Consider the following 25,952-nt stretch of genomic DNA (forward strand, 5'->3'; position numbering starts at 1 on the left):
CCCCCACTGGAGATTTTTGTTTGTCATGCTTTATTGAGAGAATTAAACAAAGCTACTTATCCTAAGTTGCTCTATTTTGCGTTGTGTGCACGAGTTTCATAGGTCAGCCCGGTGCTGTAAATTCTTACTGGGTACAAACTTCCCTGTGCTCTAGAAATAATCAGGGAAAGAATCTGGGTACAAATGAAAGGTTATTTCATCAAACAAATCTAATGATATGTTTTTTGTTTAATCTATGTACAGAAAAAAAGGAGGGTAAGATTTCCATCAATAAATCTGATGAACAGCCTCTCTGTCTCTGCATGATAGTGCTCTCTCTCGTGAATTCTTCTAGCTGATAATGAACTTCAAACATGCTCCCTGAGTGAACAATAAGTGCATGTTTTTCTTCATTGATTGATAATACTTGTCTTTTAAATTACTTTTTTTTTCTTATTTCAAGACATTTGATATTTAAGCACTCTTTGAATCTAGAAATAAATGCATCTAAAAAACAACAACAGAACTGATACACCACCCCTCTCCGACAAATAATTAGAGCTAAGTAAAGCATGACCCCTGGCTGGCATACAATGCCTGTTTGTTTGTATTGGGCAGGCCAGTGAAGATACTGCATTGTTTACAACGCCTTGGTATACATATAAGTGTAATGTTATGCAACAGACAGAGTACTGGGCCAGTGTGAGACAGCTTATAAATAACTCCAGGCCCTGAGGGGGTCCGGGGTCAAGGGTCAGTGTTCTGTCCCACCTGTATGTGTACAGGTATGGAGGACTGTGGAAGTTAACTGTTGGAATTTAGTGATATCTACAGATGGAGTACATATAGTATATGGATGTATATGGATTTAACAAAATGGTCAGTTTATTTCATCTTTCCTGAGTGTTTACAATCATCTTTAAGAGGATAATTGAGTCCTATAGAGATATGTGATTGAGTCCAGTAGTTGTAAACGTGGGACTGTTCACTCTGGGTGTTTATAGAAATGAAAATGTAAAATGTACCACCTGTAGGCAGCTTCACTTTAGTTTAAAATATGCTGTATTTTAATTCCTACTTGGCTGTAAACACGAGATCTGAGCCTCTGGGAGGTAGGTATCTGTACATCAAAGGAATGCAGGTTAAAGGTCAACCTCCTGACAGAAAACTGGGAACAGAGGGACTGTCCTCTAATGGTTGCTTGATCAATGAGAGAGAGAGAGAGAGAGAGAGAGAGAGAGAGAGAGAGAGAGAGAGTCTTTGGTTGGAGGTTACACTGGTTTTCAAGGATCTGGTGGACTGTATGGAGCGGATGAATTGACCATGCAGGCTGACCTGTCAGATTTACACGGACACAGATCAGCCATCAATCACTCAAGGTCATTTCCCTTGAGCTAGTTTCTGGTATATCACTTATACACAAGGTGACTCCATATACTACTGTCTTAAATGTGTAGTCCTTACTAATTAGTGAGGTTCAAAACAAGTTTTATACTGCATTCTTCCTATTATGCACCCCTGGGGCTTAGAATATCTTTGAAGAATAACATCACTTTCTTAAAATTGTGCATTAAGGCAGTACGCATGGAGCTAGAAATTATTTTAACTTTTATTATGCGGTAACGGTACAAAAAGTCATATTCAAGAGGAAACCCTTTTCTTATTTTTGAAAATGGGCTTGATAGGCGAAAGGGGTAGGGCCACTAATTGGTTGAACACTGTATGAAAAATCTCACGGATCCAGAGAAAAATAGGTTAGTTTTTTGCAAGATGAACGTTCAGTACCCTAGAGTAATAGAGTATCTCTTTAAGGTGGAATAACACATCATCACAAAATGGCTGACCGCTGATCGAAACAACATTTCGTTTTATTAAAAAGATTTCACCGACTGAAACATGTAACTTACTACATAGCTGAGTGGATAAAGTGTCGTACTTGTGATCCGTACATCCCGAGTTCGAATCCCGCAGGGGCTTTTGTTGCTACTTACTGGAATAATTATTTTAGATAAATTTTTTATCCCCAAACTGCAAATTTTTTGCTTATTTGACTTTTGTACAGTTTATTTATCATTATATCTTTCATTATCAAAAAATTTCCTGTTGAGTGACTTTTCCAGGTGTGTTATTCCACCTTAAGAAGTGGACTTGTTAATGTATATAGAACTTGATTTACAATTCCTCCAATTTATTGACAAAAACCCAGCATTAATTGTTTTCTTGATATGAAACAAGCTATCAGTATACCTTTTAAATGTTTATCATAAATCTGTAATAGGATACTATACTATGAGTTGTTAGTAGACATTTAAAATCTGGGTCCACCTGTGAATTGTGTTGTTGTGTTGGCACATCCAGGTACATACAACAATCAAGTGGCCCTGAATGTGTGGCCTTACATAACAGAGAATATTAATGAAAACCCAGCCTTTCTCTCTGTCTTAGTCACAGCTGAGGAATTTAAGCAGATTTTCTTATGGTTGTTTTTTAGTTTGTCAACAAAACTGCTGATCACAAGAGACTGCATTATACCACTTATTTATTGGTTACTTGTTTCACATATTAAATGCTCATAATATTAATTCTTAGAGCAATATGAGCTGCATTTTTCATGTTGATTTTTTTTTCTACTAAAATGTTCTTTTCTACTAAACTGACAAAAATATAATGGTTTTAAATTTCTGTTAGCCATATTTTTGTGGAAAAGGACGTTAAGAAGCCTTATTTGGAGCAAAATTGAATTATTGTCGTCCTGTACAAAAATTGATTTGCTATATATATTCCTTAGAAGAGAAATATTTCCTTTGACAAAAATTTATGATTTTTTCAAATCTTATTTATCATAAAAGTTTAAGTTATATGCAGACTTATCATACAAGCAGGGTTTTGCAGCAAAATAAAATTCTAAAAAACACAGCTCATATTGCTTTAATTATGTCAATCAATTGCTTTAAGTATCTTTTAATTTCTTTAACTAGTCTGTTCAAAATCATGGACTGAGCATCTATTATTCTATACAATTTCAGCTATTTTTCTTGTTACATCTATTAGTTTTGAAGGTACATAGTCACAATTTAATCAAATTTTAAATGTTTATAATTATATAGTACATCTTGGTTTATTCACTGACTTAACTGTCAGTTGTCCAAGTTATAAGCAAGATTCAGCAGGAACTAACCATTCATTGTTATGCAAACAAAGCTCATGTGATATGGATTTGTTTATAAAATAAATGTATATATATATATCTAGTTGATCACTTAGAACTTTCTATAGCATAACAGAGTAAATTCTGGTGGGTTTGTACATGTGTATGTAATGGGCTGTTGTTTGTTGTAGGTTCCCCAGCGCAGCCAGGAGACAGGGTCCATGACCAATCTCCACACCCAGGACAAACAGCTGACCACCGCTAGTGAGTACACCCTCCCTGCTCACATCTCCTGGTCTGTAGTGCACAGTGTAATCTCAGAATTATCTCCCTTTGTCTCGAGTAAACCAAGGCAATGGAATCTCAGAGCTATCTCCCCTTGTCCCTAGTGGCATCTCAGAGGTATTTCTCAGTCTTCATTTGTTGTACAAAATGTAACCTCAGAGTTACCTCCCATTGTCTCAAGTAGACCATCCGATAACATCTCGGAGTTAAACGTCTTTTTGTCTGTAAAACATAATGGCATCTCAGAATACTATAGAAGTTTGTTGTACACTATGAAGTATCATGTTATCTTCGTTGTCTTTAGTACACAGAACCCTCTGAGTTAATTATTAGTTCATAGTTCACAGTGGAAGTAAGGATTATTTCCCCTAGTCTCTACAACACGAAGACATCTCGGAGATATAGACTGGTTCGCTGTCACTGATTACTAGCACGCCTCGTATAATCAATTTCGTAGTGGCAGCATTTGGAATCAAGGGGCAGGCTATCCAGTCTACTCGGAGATATCTCCTATAAGCAAATGTGATGCATGTTTTGACAAAAGCATATTTGCAACATGTTATTATAAGTGTGTCTGCACTGGGGATTCTTTGAATACATCTGTATACTCATCATTGCTGACATTGCGTAGACTAGAGGGACAATTCTTTTGTACGTAAGGTTCCTCCGTGTAGGACTTCAGAGTCAACAATTTACTGCACTCTACCAGGTGATGGCCAGATGTATTTGGAGTAAATAAACTGTAAATTAAATATAAGATAATGATAGAAATATCAGCCATTTTTAAATGTGTCACAAAAGCCTTCTTCTTTCTACACTCTATCAAAGTTCACATAGAGGTGTACTTAGTTAGGGACCTTTGTTTATAGATAAATATATGTACACAGCAAACACATGTTGTTTTCACCTCCATTACTAACAATTCATGTTAATGAACGCTCTCTCTCTCTCTCTCTCTCTCTCTCTCTCTCTCTCATTATATACCTTGTCATATGTTGATACAAGGAGGGACCTTGTTATATTTATGTGACACCTGATCCCACCTTTTTGTCAGATATACACCTTGACATACCTGGGTACAAATAATTCTCCTCCTATCAACCATGTATCCAGGTCATGTAAAAGTGACCTGCCAATATAACACCAAAACAAGTGTACAGAATAGGTAGTAAAAGTCTGAATGAAACTCATATCGAGGAGATCAAGAGCCAGGTAGAAAGGTTATTGTGTGTACTGGCTCAGGTGACACAAACACCCTTTACCTATGTATGTAGGTATATACAGGTGTACTCCTGACTCAGGTATTCAGAGAATGAAGGAATTTGGAATTTTTCAGATAAGAGGGATAAGCTTTAGACATAAATACAAACATTTGAGGGTTCTGCACTTTGCTTGATGGAAAATAATAGGTCAATTTAATTAGTCTGCTGTTCGGGATAATTTAAGACACAGTGGTTTAACTTTATTTATGACCTGCCCTGCTCAGTCTTATGATGATAATTATATACTAGATACGACCTCGTTACGAGTAACGAGTAGGTCTTCCGTCCGATTTTTTTTTTTTAGATAAAATGATACCATGAGATATCGATACAATTTCAAAATTACCCCCCCCCCCCCCCCCCAAAAAAAAAAAAATTTGAAGATAAAGAATAAAAACCCTAATTACGTCAGACATGGGCCTGACGATGACTCTTTCAAACCGATAATGTAGAGATCAACAACTTTGATTTTTATAATGCATAACAAAATATTTATCGTTTTCAAGTTATTCGTAATAGAATTTACGAGTCTCTTGGTCACTAATTAAAGGGGCCAGCCCCTTTTTCTTGATTTTATTAGATAGAACTTTTGATTCTCTACTACTTTTGTTCTATATGTCTTGTCAAAATATCAACTGATAAAAAGATACTGATTAAAACATATGGAAATTTTGATTCGAAATCTGTACCCCATTTTTGTGCCTAAGCGAGCTCCAAGGAATAGCGCCACTGGTGCAAAACAACTAAATAGTGCACAACTTCAAACCATGCTCTACCTATCCTGAAAATTTCAAAGTCATATCTCTTATAGTTTCTGAGATCAACTCTGCACAAAATTGGTCGTAAAAAATTACAAAATCGACCGTAAATCCGGACCGGAAGTGACGACGACAAAAAATTCAAAAACATATAAAATTCAGATAATTTCCCATCATCTGTGAAAAAATTGTTCAGATCGGTTGAGTAGTGTTCGAGAAATCGCGTGCACAAAATTTGGAAAAAAAAAATAATAATTAATAAACAGTACGAAAACAATAAGGTCTTCCGTTGGAAACGGAAGACCTTAATAATTACCATATGTTATTAATTAGGTAAGAGGTAACTGAAGATGAGAGATAAAGGTGTATTGGGTGTGATAAGTCAAAATGATGACAGCAGGATAAGACCCCTGAATCACTCTCTGTAGCTGACCATCTTTTAGGTCATCCATATCGCTTCAGTCCCCAGCACCAATGAACCTGATGTTAATGACAATGTCAGTGGTCTGAAACTGTTATCTGGTCGAAGTATTTCTAGTTCATTAACTAACCAAAGCTGCTTATATTGGTCAGAGCTAACAAAGCTCCCTTCATAATGAATTACACCAAGTATTGTATTTACATTGTATTGATACTTAGTCCATGAGTCATTGTAATACAAAGGTGGGCTAAAAAAATACTACAGTGAGGTGTGTACACAGATTGACCCCATACTGTTCAAGTCCTACTGTAAACATATACATGTAAGGAATACGAAAAAATCCTTTATTTTTTGATATTTTTTTTCCAGTGGTGAGGCATAAATTACAATTTTAAAAAGATTCTTTATTTGAAAAATATCTTGTGAATATATTTTGTGCTGTCATGAGGATCCAAGAGTTCATGTTGATCAGTATAAATTGTGAACCATCTGGCATTATAACTTTCATTTTCAATTTATGGTTGAAGTTAAGATGTGGCTTTAAATCAAGTGCCCCTCAGTGGTTGTTGACAGTTGTCCTGAAGTGCTGGGTTAATGACATGCACATGTACTGTAGGTGTAAACACACTCAAGTGTAAATACACACAGGTGTAAATACATTCAGGTGTAACAGTCAGGACCAGTGTGGGGTTTCTGTGTAAACATATCACTGCATGTATCATTGTCAAAGTGATCTGAAAGACAATGCTGTAGAAAACAACAACAGTGTGCCACTAAGGATCTTGGGGTCCTTTGACCCAGTGCTGTTTAATCAGGGGTTAAATTGCTGCCTCTCCTAAAGGCTTTGTGTAGCACTAAGGTGAAGGCCAGACACAGCTCGGATCAGATGTGTGTGAGGCTGTTTGGAGTGTTCAGTGTTTGATCAGAAGGAAATATTACATAGTGGATATAACGGGTGTCCCGACCAATCAGATGTACCCCAGTGAGGGGGCCACAGAGGGTAAGTCACCGGCCTCACCCCCGGGGCACTAATCCGTCAAGATCAGACGATTAAAGTCCAGGTTAATTTCGTTTTGTAGCCTAAGGACAAAACAGACTCTGTACACAGCCCCGTGTGTATCGGCCTCCTTGTGTGCTTCTGTATGCTTCTGCTTCTATGGTATATTAAACCTCTTAAAACTAGAGAGGAAGTTGATCGGTGTAAATCAGGGAGAAACCACTGCCTCTGCTGACCCTTTGTTTTCTAGCCGTCCAATTTATTTAGGTCATGTTTAGTTTGGGAGAGTGTTGGGGGGGATCTAATAGCCATGGAAATATTTATTCATAAGTTGAATGTGTGTTAATTGAGGAGAGAAACAGAAGGAAATGCTGTATTGGAATGGCAGATCAATCAAAGTATTGATTTTCCTCCTTTTGTTGGATGCAGAATATTTTACATTTAATTCCTTGAGTCAGGGAACACAGTATGTCTATTGTCTGAGTCAGTATTCTGTGGAGTATTTTATCACTCACCAATTCGTAGAGACTGGTATCTGGTTTCTGTCATTTTTTCTCATTGACTAATCAATAAACAAAAAAAAAAAGATTCCTTTTATATTGAATTTTCTGTTTAGTGCATTTATACTTGAAATCATCAAACCTCTTTTCCACAGCTGTGTACGTATCATGGAGGATTGGGGGGGGGGGGGGTCCTGTCCTTCCATCTGTTACAGAAGCACTACGTACTGCCCTCAGTCCTTAGAACTATTGATCTCCCTAGGTGTCTCCTTTCTTTTCATACAGGTTAGAGGTCAGGGAAATGTAAGAATCAATGGCTTTGATTGCAGAGTCTGCAGGGCTCTGTTCACGTGGATGGGATGACTGGTGGTAAGGTTTTGTGTTTCAGTTTCGTACTCAGTCAGATTATAGGCCCATGAGTTTACTAGTGATACAGAGGCTCAGATGGAGATTTCCCAGCATGTTTATGTAGATAGAGTCCAGATTAGGTTTAACATTAGACTCATTAAGTCAACCTAATTAGAAATTTATTAACAAAGTTCTATGAATATTTGATGTAAGTTTAAACAGTTGGGTACCTAAGTGGAAATGAAGTGAAGCCACCCCTCTCACCTGCCGATGTTCCACGATATGTGTTACTTGATTGTAAGAAGCATTTCCACTTCTGGCAGTGGGACGCCCTAATGCTGGTTGGTCTGTGTACAGTGTTGAGAAGTCTGAAGGTCAGGGGTACAGGTGTGAAGCAATCTGTGTGTATTCTCTCAGTACACATGTACACACACAGACAGCAGACGCACACACCTGTCATAGCCACTATGTCACCTCTCCCTTTCCCTCTCATGTTGTTAACTTCCTTCCATACAGATACAGCCTTTGTGTCATTGAGACTTACGAAGAAGACACCGGAATAAACAACATTTCTCAGGAGTGCGTGAAAGCTATTAGCTCAGAGGGAGGAAGAGAAAGAGAGAGAGAGAGAGAGATGATTATCCTTCCAATGTACATTAATTGTTTTCAGGATCAGAAAGTTTAATCATTTTTACAGCTGAGCTCTTAGTTTTGCAGAGGAGATCTTTTCCCTCTTTGAGATGATTTTAATTTGATAAAACAAGAAAGCTCTGATAAATAGAGAGATGAGACGTTTCGTTATGCTGGGATATTATGACTTTTGAAGTTAGTGATTTTATCACACAGTTCTTAATGTTGATAATCTAGCTGAGTGGGTCTCTTAGAGCATTAGAGGTGCAGTTAATCACTGTTAATTCGGTAATCTCTCTCTCTGCTGATAAACTCTGGGGGTGGAGTGGACTAATTACTGGTGACCCATTGTTACCCACTCTGTGTTGTGACTTGTATATAGCCGTCACAGCCTGGCCTTGTACCCATTATCATACCTGTAGAATGCACTACCGCGCCACGCTCTAATCTTTTAAACTTCTGGGGAGTAATTGTTCTTTTTGCCATGTTCATTCAGTCTTGTATGTTCTGGCTCTTGAGTTTAACAAACAAAGAAACTCTCATGCATCTTTTAAATGTCTATCGATTAATCGTTTTTATATCCCACAACTTGTTAGCTATCTTCTGCTCTTTTGTTTGACAAACCTACAAAAAAAACTCTCAAATAAACAAAAATAGTAAGCACAGGGTACATGTATAACTTCTTGATCCAATAAGTGTATCTAACACAGTCACCCGGTGTGGAAACAACAAACCAGGAGTCTGAATTGAACACACAGACACACACACACACCCTATAGACACTCTTATCCATCTTATCTGTGCCCAAAGACCCCAGCATGGAGTTAAATGACTGTAACTGTATCACAGTTCCGAGACTGCCTACATATTGTACAAGTTGTACCATGAAAAATCCCTTCAGTGATATCAGCTAAGTATTACAAAATTAAATCTAAGAAATGGATATGTTTGTTTCAACTATCTTTTTTGATCTGCCATTTGAATTGTTTATGTATGCTATCACTGATGAAAATTATTTCTGAGTGCATGAGAATTCTGTTCTTTCTATGCATAACAGGCTGTTGATTTGATAAAACTCAAACTTTGACACCTGTTGATACTTCTGCAAAGTTACATCACACATTGTTTTTAATTATATTTTATAGCTGCATATTCGGGCCTGCGACCCACAGTTATGTGCCATTACTTTACGCTTTGTTTTCTATTTTTAGCTGCGTATTCGGGCCTGCGACCCACGCAGTCTTTTAAGGAGAGGAGTCCATCCACAGGTGTGCCGCTGCGGAATCAGGTAACATCGTCCCCACCAGGTGTCTCTGCTCCCCTCTCTGCTATCCCTGACTCGTCCGAGCCCGACGATAACCAGGTACGCATGCACTGGGCTCTCGGAAAATCTCTCACTGCCGCCATCACACATACATTGCCGTAAAAAAGAGCTGATTGGGGGAATTTGGGGGGTCACTAAAAGGAACAATTTCAAATGCATACCAAACACAGCTGCAACCACTTTCTGTACAAGGAAGAGAAGAATAGCATATTTAAACAATGTATGCGTGGTGTTTCTATTTAATTCTGAACTCTGTTAATTGTTAACATAAACCAATATACCTGTGCAATTTCTTTACATGTTCTACATTTTATAAGTTTGTTAATCTTGGGAAGAGTTTTGTTTTCCATGCTAGTTTTTTATGGTAAGAGATAGAAGTCTGTCGCCTACGAACTCTGTATCTTGATGTTCTAAGCTAAATGCCCTCTTACTGTTGTGGACAATTCACTCAAGTCTATTGTTTCGCTTCCTAACAAAGTTCCTTGTCTCTTTTTTGATTTTTTAACAAACTTTCAAATTTCTACAGAGAGGCTATCAGCTGATATGATAACTAGATCCCTGAGTGAAATGATGCTTAAGTGATTCACTTCCTGTTAATGTTTCCTCTAACTGTTTTGTAGCCAATTAAACCCCCCCTCTGACCCACTGATCATCTAAGCTCTAGTGTTAGTGCTCTCTATCTATCTACAATGTTGTTGTCTTAACTCTCCTCGCTCCAGAATAACCATTATCAGAAAGTTCTTGAATTCTTTATTTATCAGGAAAAATTACAAAAAATGATGAATTGGACCAAAAGTAGTTCATGTATAAAATTATGGTTAAAAAGCTGATAATAAAGAGAGGTTTACTTCAGTTAATTGAAAAAAGCACATCTTATTATTGGTACTGGCATTAGTATGTATGCTATTAAGATGTTGATTGTTTATTGCTATGTGTGATGTAAAGGACATTATTTATTGTGTTTATTGAGTAATTGTTGATTTGTCTATATATATTGATTGATTATTGTGTCCACACAGGGAGATCGCCACCATGCAGCTCTACACAGAAGAAGTTTACCAAATGCAAGGTAGAAATCTTAGGTCAAGGTCACAGAAAGGTCACGGCCATTATATTCATTGTTAGTGGTTTAACCCTCATCACCTTATAACAAGAGCAAGAGGAAACTTTACTTCATTATGTCACAATAGAACGTAATCAAAAAATGCATTACAATGCTTGGATGGAAATAACCTAATGTATTTATCAAATTAATCTTTTCATTCTTGAATGTAGCATTTATTTAATCATGTATAAACAATTACATCACAATGCAAATTGTATGTATCTACTTGAAAGCATTTATTGATTACTTTGATATATATAAATCTGCATATCCAGACAGTGAAAGATGGTATTACAGTATTACACATATGGACTACTAACCCTGCATCACAGCTAACATCTAATTATTATCAGTAATGAGAAGCTTTCATGATTGATTGTAATGAGGGAGGATAAGGAATCACTGCACCTTTACCTTTAACGGACAGTGTTGACTGTTTTATGTTGTGGGGGATGGGGGGAGGGAGGATGGTTAATAAAGTAGTTTGTAGGATTTGATAGACTAGATATTTGGTACAGTGTGTGACTAGACTCGTACAGTGTAGAAGTAAGACATCCACAGTGCATGAGTTCTCCTCCTGCAGAGTTCCTTCTTCAGCACCAGTCTGCATTCACAGTGTTTGCTTGATGTTTTCATTTAGTCTTGCACAGACCATGTTTTTTTAAAATCACATAAAAAACTTCAACCACTCTAGATACAGAAAACATACCTTATACATTTTCTTGTTTGAAATTTGACCCTTCAAGAAAGGGGTCAATCTTTGTATATCACTTGCTTGAGGCTGGCCTGGTTTAACCAGAACTTGTAAGACAGAGACTGTTTGCATGTGTTAGCCTGACGGAGCTTCTATTATTCCCACAGTTACTCTGTGTCACCACAATACCAGAGGCCCGGGTATCAACACTGGCGCCGCGCCAGGGAGAAGCTTATGGGCATTGAGTAAGTCTACCGCTGCATTCATTGTACGCTTTGTTCCCGCTGAAAACGAGAAAAAGTTCCCAATCTCAATTAATCGACTTGTTTATCCCCAATATAAGTATCCGGCTGATACATCACTGTTGTCAGTAAATTTTATTTTATTTCAAAAGTTAGACTTTCATTTGCTTTCATATGTTATCAGTTTTTTACTAACATAATTATAAATGCACGTGGTTTTGGCACGCATGATTTTATCATATTTAGCTTTGGATTTGTGTCATGTGTATCTATTTTGTTTCCTGTACATTTGGTTTTGATTATCTGCCTATATCTCCTATGTTCCGAGTGATGTTATTATTTTAAGTTGATCACCTGTTGTTGTAGCAAAGCTATTCATGAGGAAACAGAACAGGAGCGCCTGCCCCCAGGGCAAGATCCTGGCCCCCAGATAGGGTAAGTCAATACTTCTTAGCCCTAAGGCAAGATATAGGCCTAGAGATAGGGTAAGTCTTGTCATAGCTTCCCTCTGTACCAGGACAAGACTCCAGCCCCCAGATATAGTAAATCTTATGAATTCCTGCCACCCCTAGGACAAGATTCCAGCCCCTTTGTAGAGTAAATCTTTTGAATTTTCTCCACCCCTAGGACAATATCCCAGCCCCCAAATATGGTAAATCTAACTATGGCACTGGAATAGTCTTCTTTAACTTCCCTCAGCCCAAATGCAAAATCCCAAGAATCTTCTGTTGGCCCCAGGTTAAGTCTTTTGGAAGGAAAGTCACCTTAGAATGTTAGTGGTAGGATAATAGGAGTAGGAGTGACCATGCTTCATGCATGGAAAAAGACCTTTAATTTGATGGATGGGAAGAAGAGAGGTTTGTTGGCTCTAAACTGGCTTATCTATGTCACTGTTTAATATGTTAGGATGAGGTTTGCCAGCTGAGTGGGTAAGGAAGACTGGGTCAACGCTTCATGGTTTTTGTTTAATGGGACAGAGGTCCCAGTGTTTACTGAGTCAGTGTTACGTTTCTCAGAGTGTCTGTTCCAGGCCGTGATTTCTCCGTCAATCAGACTCAGACAGCCAGACTTTAACGGAACCTCCACCCAGACTGTGTTAGACAGCTCACCAAACCGCTGGGAAAATCTCAAAATACACTCCACTTAATAGCAGGCTCTTAATTCAGGGGAGAAAACCCTCAACTACAATCAGGAATACAAATGTGTGGATGTTAAGATGATTTGTCAGAAATAGCTTCACAAAGGGTGTGATTAATGGCTGGATGAATGGCCTTAAGTGGAACAGGAAGAGCTGGCTCACACAGATACATGGAAGTTTGTAGCTCTGGAGTGAGAATCATTTCCAAATAATCATTGTCAATGTAGCATCCAAACTTTATCACAACTGCTTGTCCAACCAGGGGTCAAATTCATCCCAGATGATGCTTGGGTATGTTGGGTGGGATGAGAGTGTTAAGAAAGAACAGAGCTTTATGAATCCTTACTACAAAACAGTAGTTTAAGAGTATGTTTAGAAATTTGGATGAAAATTTTGTTAGATTTTAGTTGTTTTAAATGGATCAATTTTTAGTTGTTATAAATGAATCGAATACTCTCTACGTCAGAGGAGACACAGTTGTGGTCTCCACCGCTAGTATTTCGGGATCATAACGCAAGTCGGCACTTGACTGGCGTGAGGAGACTGGCTATTTATAGAATACCATACAATGATATGTATTGTATGAATCAGTGTGATTCTGACCAAAGCATTAGTTACTCATAGTAAAACCCAGTCTCTAGTTATTGCTTGTTTACATTCGTAGTAAGACTGTAGACATCTAGCGAGCAGGACAGGGATAAGACTCTTAGATAGAACATTGTGTCGGTGTGTCCGACTGATACATTTTAATATAACTGGACAGAACTTTCTAAAGTAACGAGGAGTTGTGTACGTTTATTGTGATATCAATTGAATATAAGTGTTAAGTGAAATATCAGTTTTTTACTGCAAGAATTAAGTCTAGAGGGAGATATCAACCAACCTTTGAAGTGAGAAAACAGTCAACTTTTAGAGGGATGTTATTTACTATGAGAACGGGTTTACAGGAAGATACCAACCAACTTTAAGTGAGATATATGTCAACTTTGAATTAAGACATCAATTTACTGTGAGAACAGGTTTACGAGAAGATATCAACTGATTTTGAGTGAGATATCTATCAACTTGAATTAAGATAAAAGTTTACCTTTAGACCAGGTTTAGAGAAAGGTATCTTGTTACTTTGAAATGAGATGTTCCGTTTTTTTAAGTAGAGATATCGATCTACTGTGATAATTTAGATGGAACTAACAAACTTTGAGGGGGTCATCAATCTAAAGTGAGACAAAGTTTATAGAGTTAAATATCATTGACGGAGGGGCTATCAATCTACCGGTACTTTGAAACTACCTACAGAATGAGATATTAAGCTTCAATTCCTAAACAAGGAAGGAGTGAGATATTAAGTCTGAGTTCAGTTCTCAATATTACAAACTACTGTACCGTGAGTCCAAGGCTAGAAGTGGATTGAACTTATATATTGACACTGCCATGAAATTAACCATGCAGCCATGTGACTCGGATGTCTGGGGCAACATTAAGTATGACAGTGGTTACAACAGGGTCATAGGGGAACTCTACCACAAGCTTAAGCAGCGGTAAGCAAGCCCCCCCCCCCCCCCCCCAATAACCCTTCCCCCTTACTGTGTCTGTTGCCAAAGCCTCTGTCCAATGACAGTAAATCAAGACCAACTCTGGCTTCGTATATATCCTGTATTTTATGCCTCCTTTTTGCTGCCCGTGTTATTTTCAATTTGGACTGCAATTTTATGTTTGAGTGATTTTTAAGTGTTATTTTTTCATTTTCTTGAATGTTGTGATTTTTTATCTGTACAATTCATGTAAAGAAATACAAGCCTTAAGGAAAATTAAAGCTCTCTTTTGCTGCACATCTTGTATTTTGTCAAACTCTAATGAATTCTTTGTAAATCTAAGTTCTTCTTTATATTTTTTTAAATTAATTTCCTCTCTTGATTTTTATACACTATTATAATTTAGTTTGAAATTTTTCACCTGCCCTCCAGTAAATCAAGTGTTTCTCCAGCACAATTCATTCAAGCCCAATAGCATTAAGTGGCGCTCCTAGACAGAATCGGCGGCTCCTGGTGGGATGAAGGACTTGACATATTTGTGGTTATCTAATGGTTACTTTCTTTTCACAGGTTATCAAGTGCAAACTCTAATTCGTTGGAAAGCTTGGATGATGTGGATGGTAAGTGATGCAATTTGAACATTCCAAAGATCAATATCAGGGATTTTGAATCCATTGTATTACATGATTCATGTAGTATTGAGGTGACATTAGGATACAGAGAAGTGAAATTGAGCAAGGATTGCGCTTTGATAATCCCAGACATGACTTTATTTAATGGACTTTATTTCTTGCAGCTGCTCTAGAAGTTACTTCTCATATTGACGAAGAATTACGAAACCTGAGTACCGTGGAACCGGAGACTTGGAGCGAGACTCTGGAGAAAAAGGTGAGCCTACTTAATGTAAGAACTCTGTGATACATGGAATAGGTGTAAATCAAAGGACCTTAGACCTGTATGTATATGTAAATGGTGAAGCAGTTAGGCCTTGGACCTGTATGTGAATTATATTGCAATCATAGAACTTGTATGTAGGTCTGTAAATTTTGAAATGCATGTGTGAAAGAAAAATCTGTAAATCAGAGTGCCTTAATAGGTGTTAATGTTTGAGCAATCTGAGGGCCTGATACGGCAAACAGAGACCATATAAATATGTATAGATCTTTATATTATAATATTCAGAGTTAATTCATATGATTGTCCAGCCCAGTGAAGTTTTATTCCATATGGTTTAATTTTACAGAAAAGGAAACATTTCAACTCTCAAGAGATAAAGCGACAGGACACAATATGGGGTATGTAGCTGTAATAAAATACAACTTACATTGTAAAACAAGAATGATTACATTGTATATTTATATGTGTTGATATGCTTTTCGGGGCTCATGATTGGTCAATAAAACCTCTTGCATCTTTTATACCTACATCAAGGATTAGTGTTACATATACATTAATATGACTGAAAATCAAATTGTGTGCACTTCATAATTCCCTATAAATTACAACATTTTTACTCTCCTTTAAACAGAGCTTATTCAAACAGAAAGGCACCATTGCAGGACTCTCAAAATTCTACAAAGGGTAAGTCATTCTGTTTTCTTATGTGGAATGAAATAGTTTTACAAATAAAAGACAATGATTGTGTTTAAAAGCTGACTTGTAAAGATTAGAAAGTGATTTATGCATCACCTTTGCTCTTTGAGTTTTGGTGACTTTCAGGCTTTATGACTGTATAAACTTCACGTAAGAACTGTATGACTTTATAAACTACATGTAAGTACTGTATGACTTCATAAACTTCACGTAAGAACTGTATGACTTTATAAACTACATGTAAGTACTGTATGACTTTGTAAACTAAATGTAAGTACTGTATGACATGATAAACTACATGTAAGTACCGAATGACTTGATAAACTACATGTTAGAACTGTATGACTTGATAAACTACATGTAAGTACCGTATGACTTGATAAACTACATGTAAGTACCGAATGACTTGATAAACTACATGTTAGTACCGAATGACTTGATAAACTACATGTAAGAACTGTATGACTTGATAAACTACATGAAGTACTGTATGACTTGATAAACTCTATGAAGTCTGTATAACTTGATAAACTACATGTAAGTACCGAATGACTTGATAAACTACATTAAGTAAGGCATGACTTGATAAACTACATGTAAGTACTGTATGACTAAAAAATTACATGTAAGTACCGAATGACTTGATAAAGTAGATGTAAGTACCGTATGACATGATAAACTACATGTAAGTACCGTATGACTTGATAAACTACATGTAAGTACTGTATGACTTGATAAAATAAATTTTAGTACCGAATGACTTGATAAACTAAATATAAGTACCGTATGACTTGATAAACTACACCTAAGTACCATAAGACTTGATAAACTACATGTAAGTACCATATGACTTGATAAACTACATGTAAGTACCATATGACTTGAAAAACTACATATAAGTACTGTATGACTTGATAAACTACATGTAAGTACCATATGACTTGATAAACTACATGTAAGTACTGTATGATTTGATTTACTACTTGTAAGTATCGTATGACTTTATAAACTACATGTAAGTACCGTATGACTTGATAAACTACATGTAAGGTAATTGTTACAGGTTTACGGTCAGGGAATCCTGAAAGATCTCGGCATGTCACAAGCCGTCGTTGAGCGACTCTTCCCTAAACTGGATGACCTAATCGAGCTGCATATGAACTTCTTGAGGAATCTACAAGATCTACAAAAGCGTAACCCTGACCGCTCGGTCGAGAAGATCGGAGACACGCTGGTCAACCAGGTAAAAGGAGACCTGAGTAGAATTACACTACCTACTTGTATTTGATGTTCATATGGGCAGGTGTCCTACACTGTTAGCTTCCATATAATCAAGATTTCCTCTTTTAAAATTTTTATGATTGAGATTTACCAAGGTATTGGTTTCATTGTTATTTCATGATTTGTAAGTAAGACAATTATATGATTTATCTGTTACTGCAGTTTTCTGGAGAATCAGCAGAGAGAATGAAATGTGCGTACGGAGCATTCTGCTGCGGACACAAGGAGTCCGTGTCTTATTACAAGGACCTACTGGTCAAAGACCGGAAATTCCACAACTTTGTCAAGGTAAGAAGTCAAGAAAAGATTTGAAATTCCACAGTTTTGGTAGGTAATTAGTGATTGAAAAATGCAGCTTACTTTTTCTTGTAGTGTAACTGTATGACCAATTGCCTTTCCATTTACTTTTACATGTACTGGTACAAATGCTTGTAGAACCACTGATTCAGACTTTTATAAAAGTTTGATAAAGGCAAAGCATTGCATTAGCTACAAAATGATTTTATTTCGAATGATACTATTTAACACATGTAATGAGGACTGTGTAGTAAATTCTCTTTATCTTTGGTTTCAGAAGTGCAATAACGACAGCTTGCTACTACAGAAGCGAGAGATTCCAGACTTTGTTCTACTAGTCACCCAGAGACCGTCCAAGTACCTAGGACTCCTGGATACATTGATCAAAAGAACAACAGGTTAGTGCTACAATATGGACTGCCATATCAAATCGCTATTAGAATTCTTACAAATTCGCTTTAAACATATAACGAATTGCGTCCATAATGAAGTTTTTTTCATGGTCCCTTGAAATTTGCAATAAACGAGTTTTGGTGTATTTGTTATAAGGATGAAGAATTATGGCATGTGCTAGCAAGCTTCTCTCTAGAATAGGCATAAGGAAGAACTCAGAATATGTTTCAGAATTATGTCCTTGGAGAAAGAAGATTTGTATTCTGAAAAGAGCAATAAAAGACTGATATTTAAGCTAATGATTGTAGGAGTATAGATTACCGATAATGCACTGAATGGCCTTTAGTCAGTTGTCTGAAAACTATGTATCAGAATTCTACAAACTGCCATGATTTGTGCTGTTTCAGCTGATAATTGTAAAGGTACAACTTACTGCATTCAGATATACCTCTAAACATTAATTGGTTAATTGGGTTGTTTTCAGTCAAAGAGGAGAGACAGAACATCAGTCGCTCATTACAGCTCAGTAAGGAATTATTACAGAGCATTGACGACAGGGTCCATGAGCAGGAGAGGATACAGCGGTTACGGGAAATCTACGAGGGCTTCGACCCGCGGGCGACCACACTATATAAGGGCAGAAAGTTCAAGGTAAGACACTGAATGATTCATCAAAATGAAATTATATCAGACACTTACTCAGCAAAGTCAGCAAAAGATTCTGTTGAACTAGGCTTCATTCAAGGTTTTAAGGTTTAAGGGTTTCAATTAGTTTTAGGGTTCAGAATAAAGTATTATTTTTCATATGTCTTTAGTGTCAAATTTTTGTTTCGTGTACAGAAATCAGACATATCTACTCATGGAAGGAAGTTAGTGAAAGAGGGAACAATCGGTTACAAAAGTGCTAGAGGAAAAGTTGCAGGTAAGATGAGGATCCCTCTGTTATTCTGTACAATTCTCACATGTTGAGACACAAAACTAAAGCAGAAACTGCATAACAAAATTTGTTTAGCTGCAATAAAGTTTTTTGAGGTTCGAGAGAACCTTGTCTTTGCAAACATTTCTCGCTGTGATCCAGTCTTGGATTATTAAAAATGTGTCATGTATTTGATGACATCTTGATCATGAAAATAGTTGTTGCGTACTAGCATATCTCCAGTAATCTGGGAAATAAAGATGTCACAAACAGAAGTTAGTTTAAAGTAATTGATTTCACTCTCTCTCTCTTCCCTCTCCCCAATCACAATGAGATTCTAGAAAGGAAAACCATGTACTGTAGACTCCTAATGAAACACAAGGAATAAATATCCACATTAAACAGAAGTACATCTCATGGATTTTATAATTTTGCTTTTGTTTTTTGAATGCATGTAAAATAAATGGAACTATGATAAAAATTCAACATTTGCGATTTTATTATTTTCGCAATTTGATGTATTATGGTAGAATCACGGAGTTAAGTACTCGCATATAAAAAAAGAATTTACGGTAGTATTTCTCACTCTCTTTTCCAGAAGCCACCATGGTTGTTCTGACAGATCTCATCTTCTTCATGCAGGAACAGAACGGGAAATATACTTTTTTCTCACAAGATAACAAGGTATGATCAGAAAGTGATGAAAATAGTACGGGTTACTCAAAGGATTATACTAGGCTGCATCAAAGAGTGCACATATCGGACCCTATGAAAATCTCTGATGTGTAATTTTATGGTAGAACTTGAGTAGCAGTCAGTTATTCTAAAAATTGAGCTCTTCACTTTCCCTATTTCCTTTATCATGTGCAACAATTTAGTGGCATTAGAAACATTGGATTTGATTCATTCTTTTAGTAAATCGTAATATCTATGTTCAAATTTTATTTTGTTTTGTTGAACGTATTCCGATTTTCATGATTCTTGTTTCTTTGAATTTTAAACCTCTAGTTTTGTTTTTTTCAGTCATGTGCAATACCCCTGTTTGAGTTGCTAGTTCGTGAGAAGAGCGACACAAAAGAAAGTAAAGGGATCTACTTAATCAGTCAAAATAAGGATAATCCTGAGATGTATGAGATAGTTTGTAACACTAACAGTGAGAGAGAGGCTTGGATACGTGAGATAAGGGCCGCCTCAGAAAAATGTCCGCCGGAGGACGAAATCCAGCCCCAGGAAAGTGATGAGGAAGAGAGGAGACAGATGATGGAGCGATCCAACAAGATCCGGGAAATCATAGGTACGTCTTTATGATTTATCCAACAAAATGGGTATGTTATCACAATATGCTCCAGCAAGATCCATGATGGCATAGATTTACTGTATAACTTTACTTGATGTATTTATATCCAGAATTCAAAGATATGTTACATAGTTATACCCAATAAAATGGATTCTATACATTACAACACAAACCCAGTCTTTAATTTCATAAAGTAATGGGAAAGTTTCCAGACATAATATTCTACAGTTTACAAGTGACTGGTACTCTCAATGAAAGATTTTATAATTGAACTGTGAAGCTGTGATAAAAGTTCTAAATGTCTGATGATGTATTGTAGAGTTACTACACCGGAAGGACGAAGAGATGAAAACAGTGTGTGATCGCAAGAACCAGCTGGTGACGGAGCTCCTGGACATCTACAACATGCGAGACCTCTCTAAGGTATGTAATGATTCTGTCTCACACTAAATCTACAGCATGCGAGACCTCTCCATGGTATGTAATAATTCTGTCCCACACTAAATCTACAGCATGCGAGACCTTTCTAAGGTATGTAACGATTCTGTCCCACACTAAATCTACAGCATGCGAGACCTCTCTAAGGTATGTAATGATTCTGTCCCACACTAAATATACAGCATGCGAGACCTCTCTAAGGTATGTAATGATTCTGTCCCACACTAAATATACAGCATGCGAGACCTCTCAAATGTCTTGGTCTCTCTCACACTTCACTCGACTCATCTAAAATAATCTCCAGGCTAACATGAGTTTCAGCTATAGCATAAATCAAAAAAAAATTCAGTACATGTACTTTGTATCACTCTTCTCGAATCCGTGATACTTCATTGATGCCTCTTTTCTACCTGTATAATGGTCTGTTATTATGAGATGGAGATCATCATAGAAATGATTGAGAAATGTTTCTCTGATTCCCTGTTTCTGTTTACACAGCGGCCAGACTCTATGGGGTCAGATGAGGGAGCGGAACAATTGGACGCTATACAGACCGCCATACAACAAGGTAAGCCGAGTCATCCTGATTTACAACACTCGCTAAAAATGTTCCTGTCACAAATGGCAGTGCTCTTCTTATTTATTGTAAAGTCTTAAAAAGGTTGGATGGTCATTGCCATTTTCAGACAGCAGTAAATCATGCTTATAATGAAGTGCCAGGGACGGGCTATTTTGCTTCCATTTAAGGTATTCGATGTATAACGACCACATTTTGTACCTAAGAAATGAATGGTCCGATATTCCTAATCATGGTATCATTTTGAAGGTGTTATCAAATGAAAATACTCCACCAAAGAAATTTTCAAAATATTAATTATGGTCCAACTAATTACACCTTGAATTTTGTATTAAAGTCTATGGGCAACGTATGTTTTAATGCGATATTGTAAAAAGTAACTTAAAATTTGTAAAACTCTCTTGGTTAATACATGCATAAACTTTCTCTTTATTAAAATATGAATTAAAATGAATCATTCACCGCAGATATTCTGACGAAATTAAAATTTTCTTTTTTTCAACAAGGGGAGATAACTCTTTAAAAATTTTAAGGTGCAAAATGACCGGCTTCTTATATGTTGTCAGTCATGTGAATTTGGTTTACTTCATTTTCATTGTTTTTTATCAGTACATATTTAACTGGTTTTAAACGATTCAAAATTGTTCAATATCCCTTCATTATACATTGAATACCTTAAGCGTATTTGGTTATATCCATGAAGTTTTCAACATGTATTAAAATAATGGGGAATAAAATTCACTTCGCTATTAGCTTCAATTCATTATAATATTCGCTATAACTGTGTTGTATTGTAAATCAATATCCTTCAGACAAAGAGCTCTGTATAATGGTATAGTAAAAATACTGTAGTTATCATAACGAAAAAAAATAAAAATTTTGAATCTGAAATTTTTTTTTTCGATTGAATAGATGGTTTATTCCAAAAATATTATATTTAGAATATTAAGACAGGTTGGAATGACATTTTTTTTTTACCATCCAACCTCCTCAAAAGCTTTTTTAAGTTTTTCTTGGTTTGGATGTGACGGTTCTAAATGATGATTTTTTGGGAGTTGATTTTAATCAACTCTCCTATGCAGTTACTCGGACAAACCGAAAGTGAAACAGTGTCTGGACCTGATAAAACAAATCATTGCTGCTGACAAGACTTAGTTCTTGAAAATAATTGATGAATTCGATGTAATGTATGCTAAAGCATTGTTTTTCAAGGAAACTTATTTATAAATACCTTGAAAATAGTCAGATTTTAAATGGTACGAACAATTTAAATATTTTTTGTAGTCGTATGTATTCCTACGCCAGAGTTCAATATAATCTCGTTCAACTTGACGCTCGGCTGTCTCCGTAAATCCTTGTCGGAGATTTACGGTGTCAGCCGAGCGTCAAGTTGAACGAGACTAGAGTTCAATATTGCTTGGATCCATACAATTTTCGAGAAATATTTCTATCACTGATACATAGTTTGATTGAATTAATTTTATCTTTAAATATTATTTAACATGATTCATATGGGGGTTTCTCGACATTCTTGTCGAAAAAGTCCAAAAATCCATATTATATAAATGTGCGTAATTCAAATTAGAAACTACATGTACTTGTCATGCAAAATAACATAATTTATCATTGATTTTAAAATGAATAAACATCGACAAAATCAACTCCCATCAGTTCTTCAGTACTTTGATTTTTATTCCAGCTACTGTAACGGCCTCCAACCTGACCAACATGTTGGGGGGAGGTTCCGGACCTAACCAGCTGATGCGACACGTCAGCAGTGTGGGTGAGCACGTCAGCTCCTCCTTCACTGTCACCCCCATAGCCAAGCGGGCTGAGACCTTCGCTGGGTTTGATACCACGTTTGAATTATCCAAAGGTACAAAAGCACACCTTAAGCAATAGAATGTATTTAAGATTATGCATTTTTTTTTTTTAAATTGGAATTTATTTTTTAAGATATTGTTTATAGGTTGTTTAACAATGTTTCTGAAGATGAAATTATTTTTACTTTAAAGCTCTTTAGTTCATCAAATTACTTTTGCTTAGTTATCTTATTCAGAAAATTAAAGCTATTTTTTGAAATGATTCAAACAAGTTGACAAGCATCAGAGATTATTCTGAAGCACAAGTTTATAATCCCTTGACACTGTGTATTGATTTAACACTGATGTATGTTGATATAATTCTGTTTATTGATTCAACACTGATGGATGTTGATATAATTCTGTGTATTGATTTAACACTGATGTATGTTGATATAATTCCGTAGGAGACAACAGCAGGAAGAGGCAGGGTGGTCACCTAATGGACATTGAGGGTCAACAATTGGATAGTGACTCCGAGCTCTCCTACGACCAGGTACTGTGTGTGTAGAATGGGTGTACTGGGGTGATACATGTACTGTGTGTGTACACAGGTGATACATGTACTGTGTGTGTATACAGGTGATACATGTACTGTATGTGTACAACAGGTGATACATGTACTGTGTGTGTATACAGGTGATACATGTACTGTGTGTGTATACAGGTGATACATGTACTGTGTGTGTATACAGGTGATACATGTACTGTATGTGTACAACAGGTGATACATGTACTGTGTGTGTATACAGGTGATACATGTACTATGTGTGTACACAGGTGATACATGTACTGTGTGTGTATACAGGTGATACATGTACTGTATGTGTATACAGGTGATACATGTACTGTGTGTGTATACAGGTGATACATGTACTGTGTGTGAATACAGGTGATACATGTACTGTGTGTGTACACAGGTGATACATGTACTGTATGTGTTTTCTATTAGGTGTATTATGGGTGTAACTTGTTCTGTGCGAGTCTTCCTCTGTTGTTCCTTTGTCTTAGTCACAACCTCAAAACATGTTCTTTGAATCAGCCTTCTAAATGACAAACTTTACCTTAATATATAAATATTTAATATACAAATGTATCTTATAGGCAAATATATTCAGCATTTACTAAAGTGTAGGGGAATTCATCAGTAAATTAATCATTTCATTTTATTGTCATATCCTTTTCACAATACTTTTTCATCATTAAGGTGGTATGGGACACTTCTATGTTGTGACATATTGTTTATCAAAATAAACAATAAAATCAAGTGTAACTATGTAAGTAGTTTCTTTCCCAATATTGTCACCTAACAGTAGCGCAGTGGGTAAGAGGGTATACTACGAATCTATAAGTCATGAGTTCGAATCCTGCTGGGGGTTTTTACATTTTTTACCTCTCCAAATATTTTCAAAAGCTATTTTTTGGTTAAATATTGTGAAAATTCTAAACTGGTGAAAGTATTCTACGGTAATTATAATGTACTTTAATCTACATTAATATCAACAGATGTCCCATACCACCTTAAGAATTGAAATTTTAAATCATAAGGCAAACACTGGTATCAATGAGGGGCACTCTTGTTTCTTACAGCAGTCCTTGGTGTACAATGATTCTAACGACTCCAGTAGTGTTAACTATGACAGCCAGAGTACAACCGGCTCTGTGATGGAGGCCTACCCCTTCCAACTCCCCATCTACCTGGCCGGCGATCACATGCGTCAGCTTTCAACCTCCCTTAACAACATTGTGGTAAGCATACATGACAAAAGCAAACTAGAAATACAGAAGCCTTATTTTTAGAATTTCTTTGAAAATCAATGAGACCGGACTAGAGCAACAGTGAATTTCTGAAATACCTAAATGTAGTCGGACTTCCTGCTAAATTTGATATGCCTTTCTAATTTTAGCATTTAACGTCCAAGTACGGAACTGAGGTTGAATCCTTGAAAGCTCAGCTGGCAGAGGCAAATGAGAGAATCAACAAGCTGTCGGCAGATGTGAACGAGAAGCGAGGGGGGTCGTACAAGCACCACACACTGGAGGAACTCCGTAACATCCAGGAGCAGGTCCAGAGAGAGAAGGCGGTGATGGCGCTACAGCGGGAGAAGGAGCTGAGGGATGTTAGCTTTGAGAGAGCTGTCCTGGAGGAGCAGCGCAAGCAGCTGGAGAAAGACCAGGTACACTGTCCCACATCTGGTACACTGTCCGATATCTTGTACACTACCCGATATCTTGCGGTGTAGTTTCATCTAGAGGGAAACTGGGGGACATAGTATTACATAAGGGGCACCTGCACCACCAACCCTCCTACCTTACTGGGGGGGGGGGGTCTTTTTTTTATTGTCTTATCTAATACACCTGCTTCTGTTGTAAAATATGACTTAAGTGAAGGCCAGGGAATGAAGGGGTTTGATTCAATCTAATCATAATTTGAAAAATCTAATTTTGCATTTCATACATTTTAAGGGGAATAAAACTTGTTTTGTTGTTAGATTTAATTCAGTAAAAAAGTGCACCTTTTACCATGTTTTGATGTAGTAGTTTTTGCACACCTCTACTGGTTGTCCATTATATAGAGGGCACCTGCTAGTAGGGATTCGTATCTACAGTTAGGGAAGGTGCACAATATTGTCTTAGAGGGCACCTTCTTGTATTAGGGAATGTTACTGCACATTTTAACTGCTTGTATTTAGTACAATGTGGTATTCATTGAGAGCTTTCTTGAAGATGGGCCACTGAAAACCTGTAATGTGAAGAATACTTTGCATGCATATACAAATGAAAGATTACAATTTATATTGGTTAAATTTTTAGTTTCCCAACAATGGAAAGAGACAAATTTTGAGCCTTTTAGAATATTTTCAGTACCCTGTATATGAAATGGATGTATGTAGACAAATTATGTCCACTCTTAAAGAATTTTTTCTGTTTAACA

General features: G+C 36.7%; 1 protein-coding gene across 29 annotated transcripts in view; it reads left to right on the plus strand.

Annotated features, from left to right (window-relative positions):
* Positions 1-25,952, plus strand: part of LOC105319868 (rho guanine nucleotide exchange factor 18) — a 77,469-nt gene that overhangs the window by 48,421 nt on the left and 3,096 nt on the right. For 22 of the 29 annotated variants that reach the window (XR_010714779.1, XM_066087959.1, XM_066087976.1 and 19 more), the window contains 22 exons: positions 3,319-3,391; positions 9,540-9,691; positions 10,672-10,721; positions 11,619-11,696; positions 12,060-12,128; positions 14,934-14,983; positions 15,160-15,251; positions 15,607-15,658; positions 15,892-15,944; positions 17,020-17,199; positions 17,400-17,525; positions 17,812-17,932; positions 18,412-18,578; positions 18,768-18,849; positions 19,442-19,527; positions 19,867-20,137; positions 20,460-20,563; positions 21,077-21,146; positions 22,855-23,031; positions 23,425-23,513; positions 24,608-24,766; positions 24,925-25,194. Coding sequence is in view for 28 of the 29 variants with exons in the window: in XM_066087959.1 (XP_065944031.1) it covers positions 3,319-3,391; positions 9,540-9,691; positions 10,672-10,721; positions 11,619-11,696; positions 12,060-12,128; positions 14,934-14,983; positions 15,160-15,251; positions 15,607-15,658; positions 15,892-15,944; positions 17,020-17,199; positions 17,400-17,525; positions 17,812-17,932; positions 18,412-18,578; positions 18,768-18,849; positions 19,442-19,527; positions 19,867-20,137; positions 20,460-20,563; positions 21,077-21,146; positions 22,855-23,031; positions 23,425-23,513; positions 24,608-24,766; positions 24,925-25,194 (2,571 nt within the window). In the remaining variant the exon portion in view is untranslated. The remainder of the gene's footprint in view (positions 1-3,318; positions 3,392-9,539; positions 9,692-10,671; positions 10,722-11,618; positions 11,697-12,059; positions 12,129-14,933; positions 14,984-15,159; positions 15,252-15,606; positions 15,659-15,891; positions 15,945-17,019; positions 17,200-17,399; positions 17,526-17,811; positions 17,933-18,411; positions 18,579-18,767; positions 18,850-19,441; positions 19,528-19,866; positions 20,138-20,459; positions 20,564-21,076; positions 21,147-22,854; positions 23,032-23,424; positions 23,514-24,607; positions 24,767-24,924; positions 25,195-25,952) is intronic. The other 7 variants (XM_066087964.1, XM_066087962.1, XM_066087965.1 and 4 more) reach the window with 7 other exon arrangements.

Source organism: Magallana gigas, chromosome 6 (genome assembly GCF_963853765.1).
Source record: "Magallana gigas chromosome 6, xbMagGiga1.1, whole genome shotgun sequence".
NCBI lineage: Eukaryota > Metazoa > Mollusca > Bivalvia > Ostreida > Ostreidae > Magallana > Magallana gigas.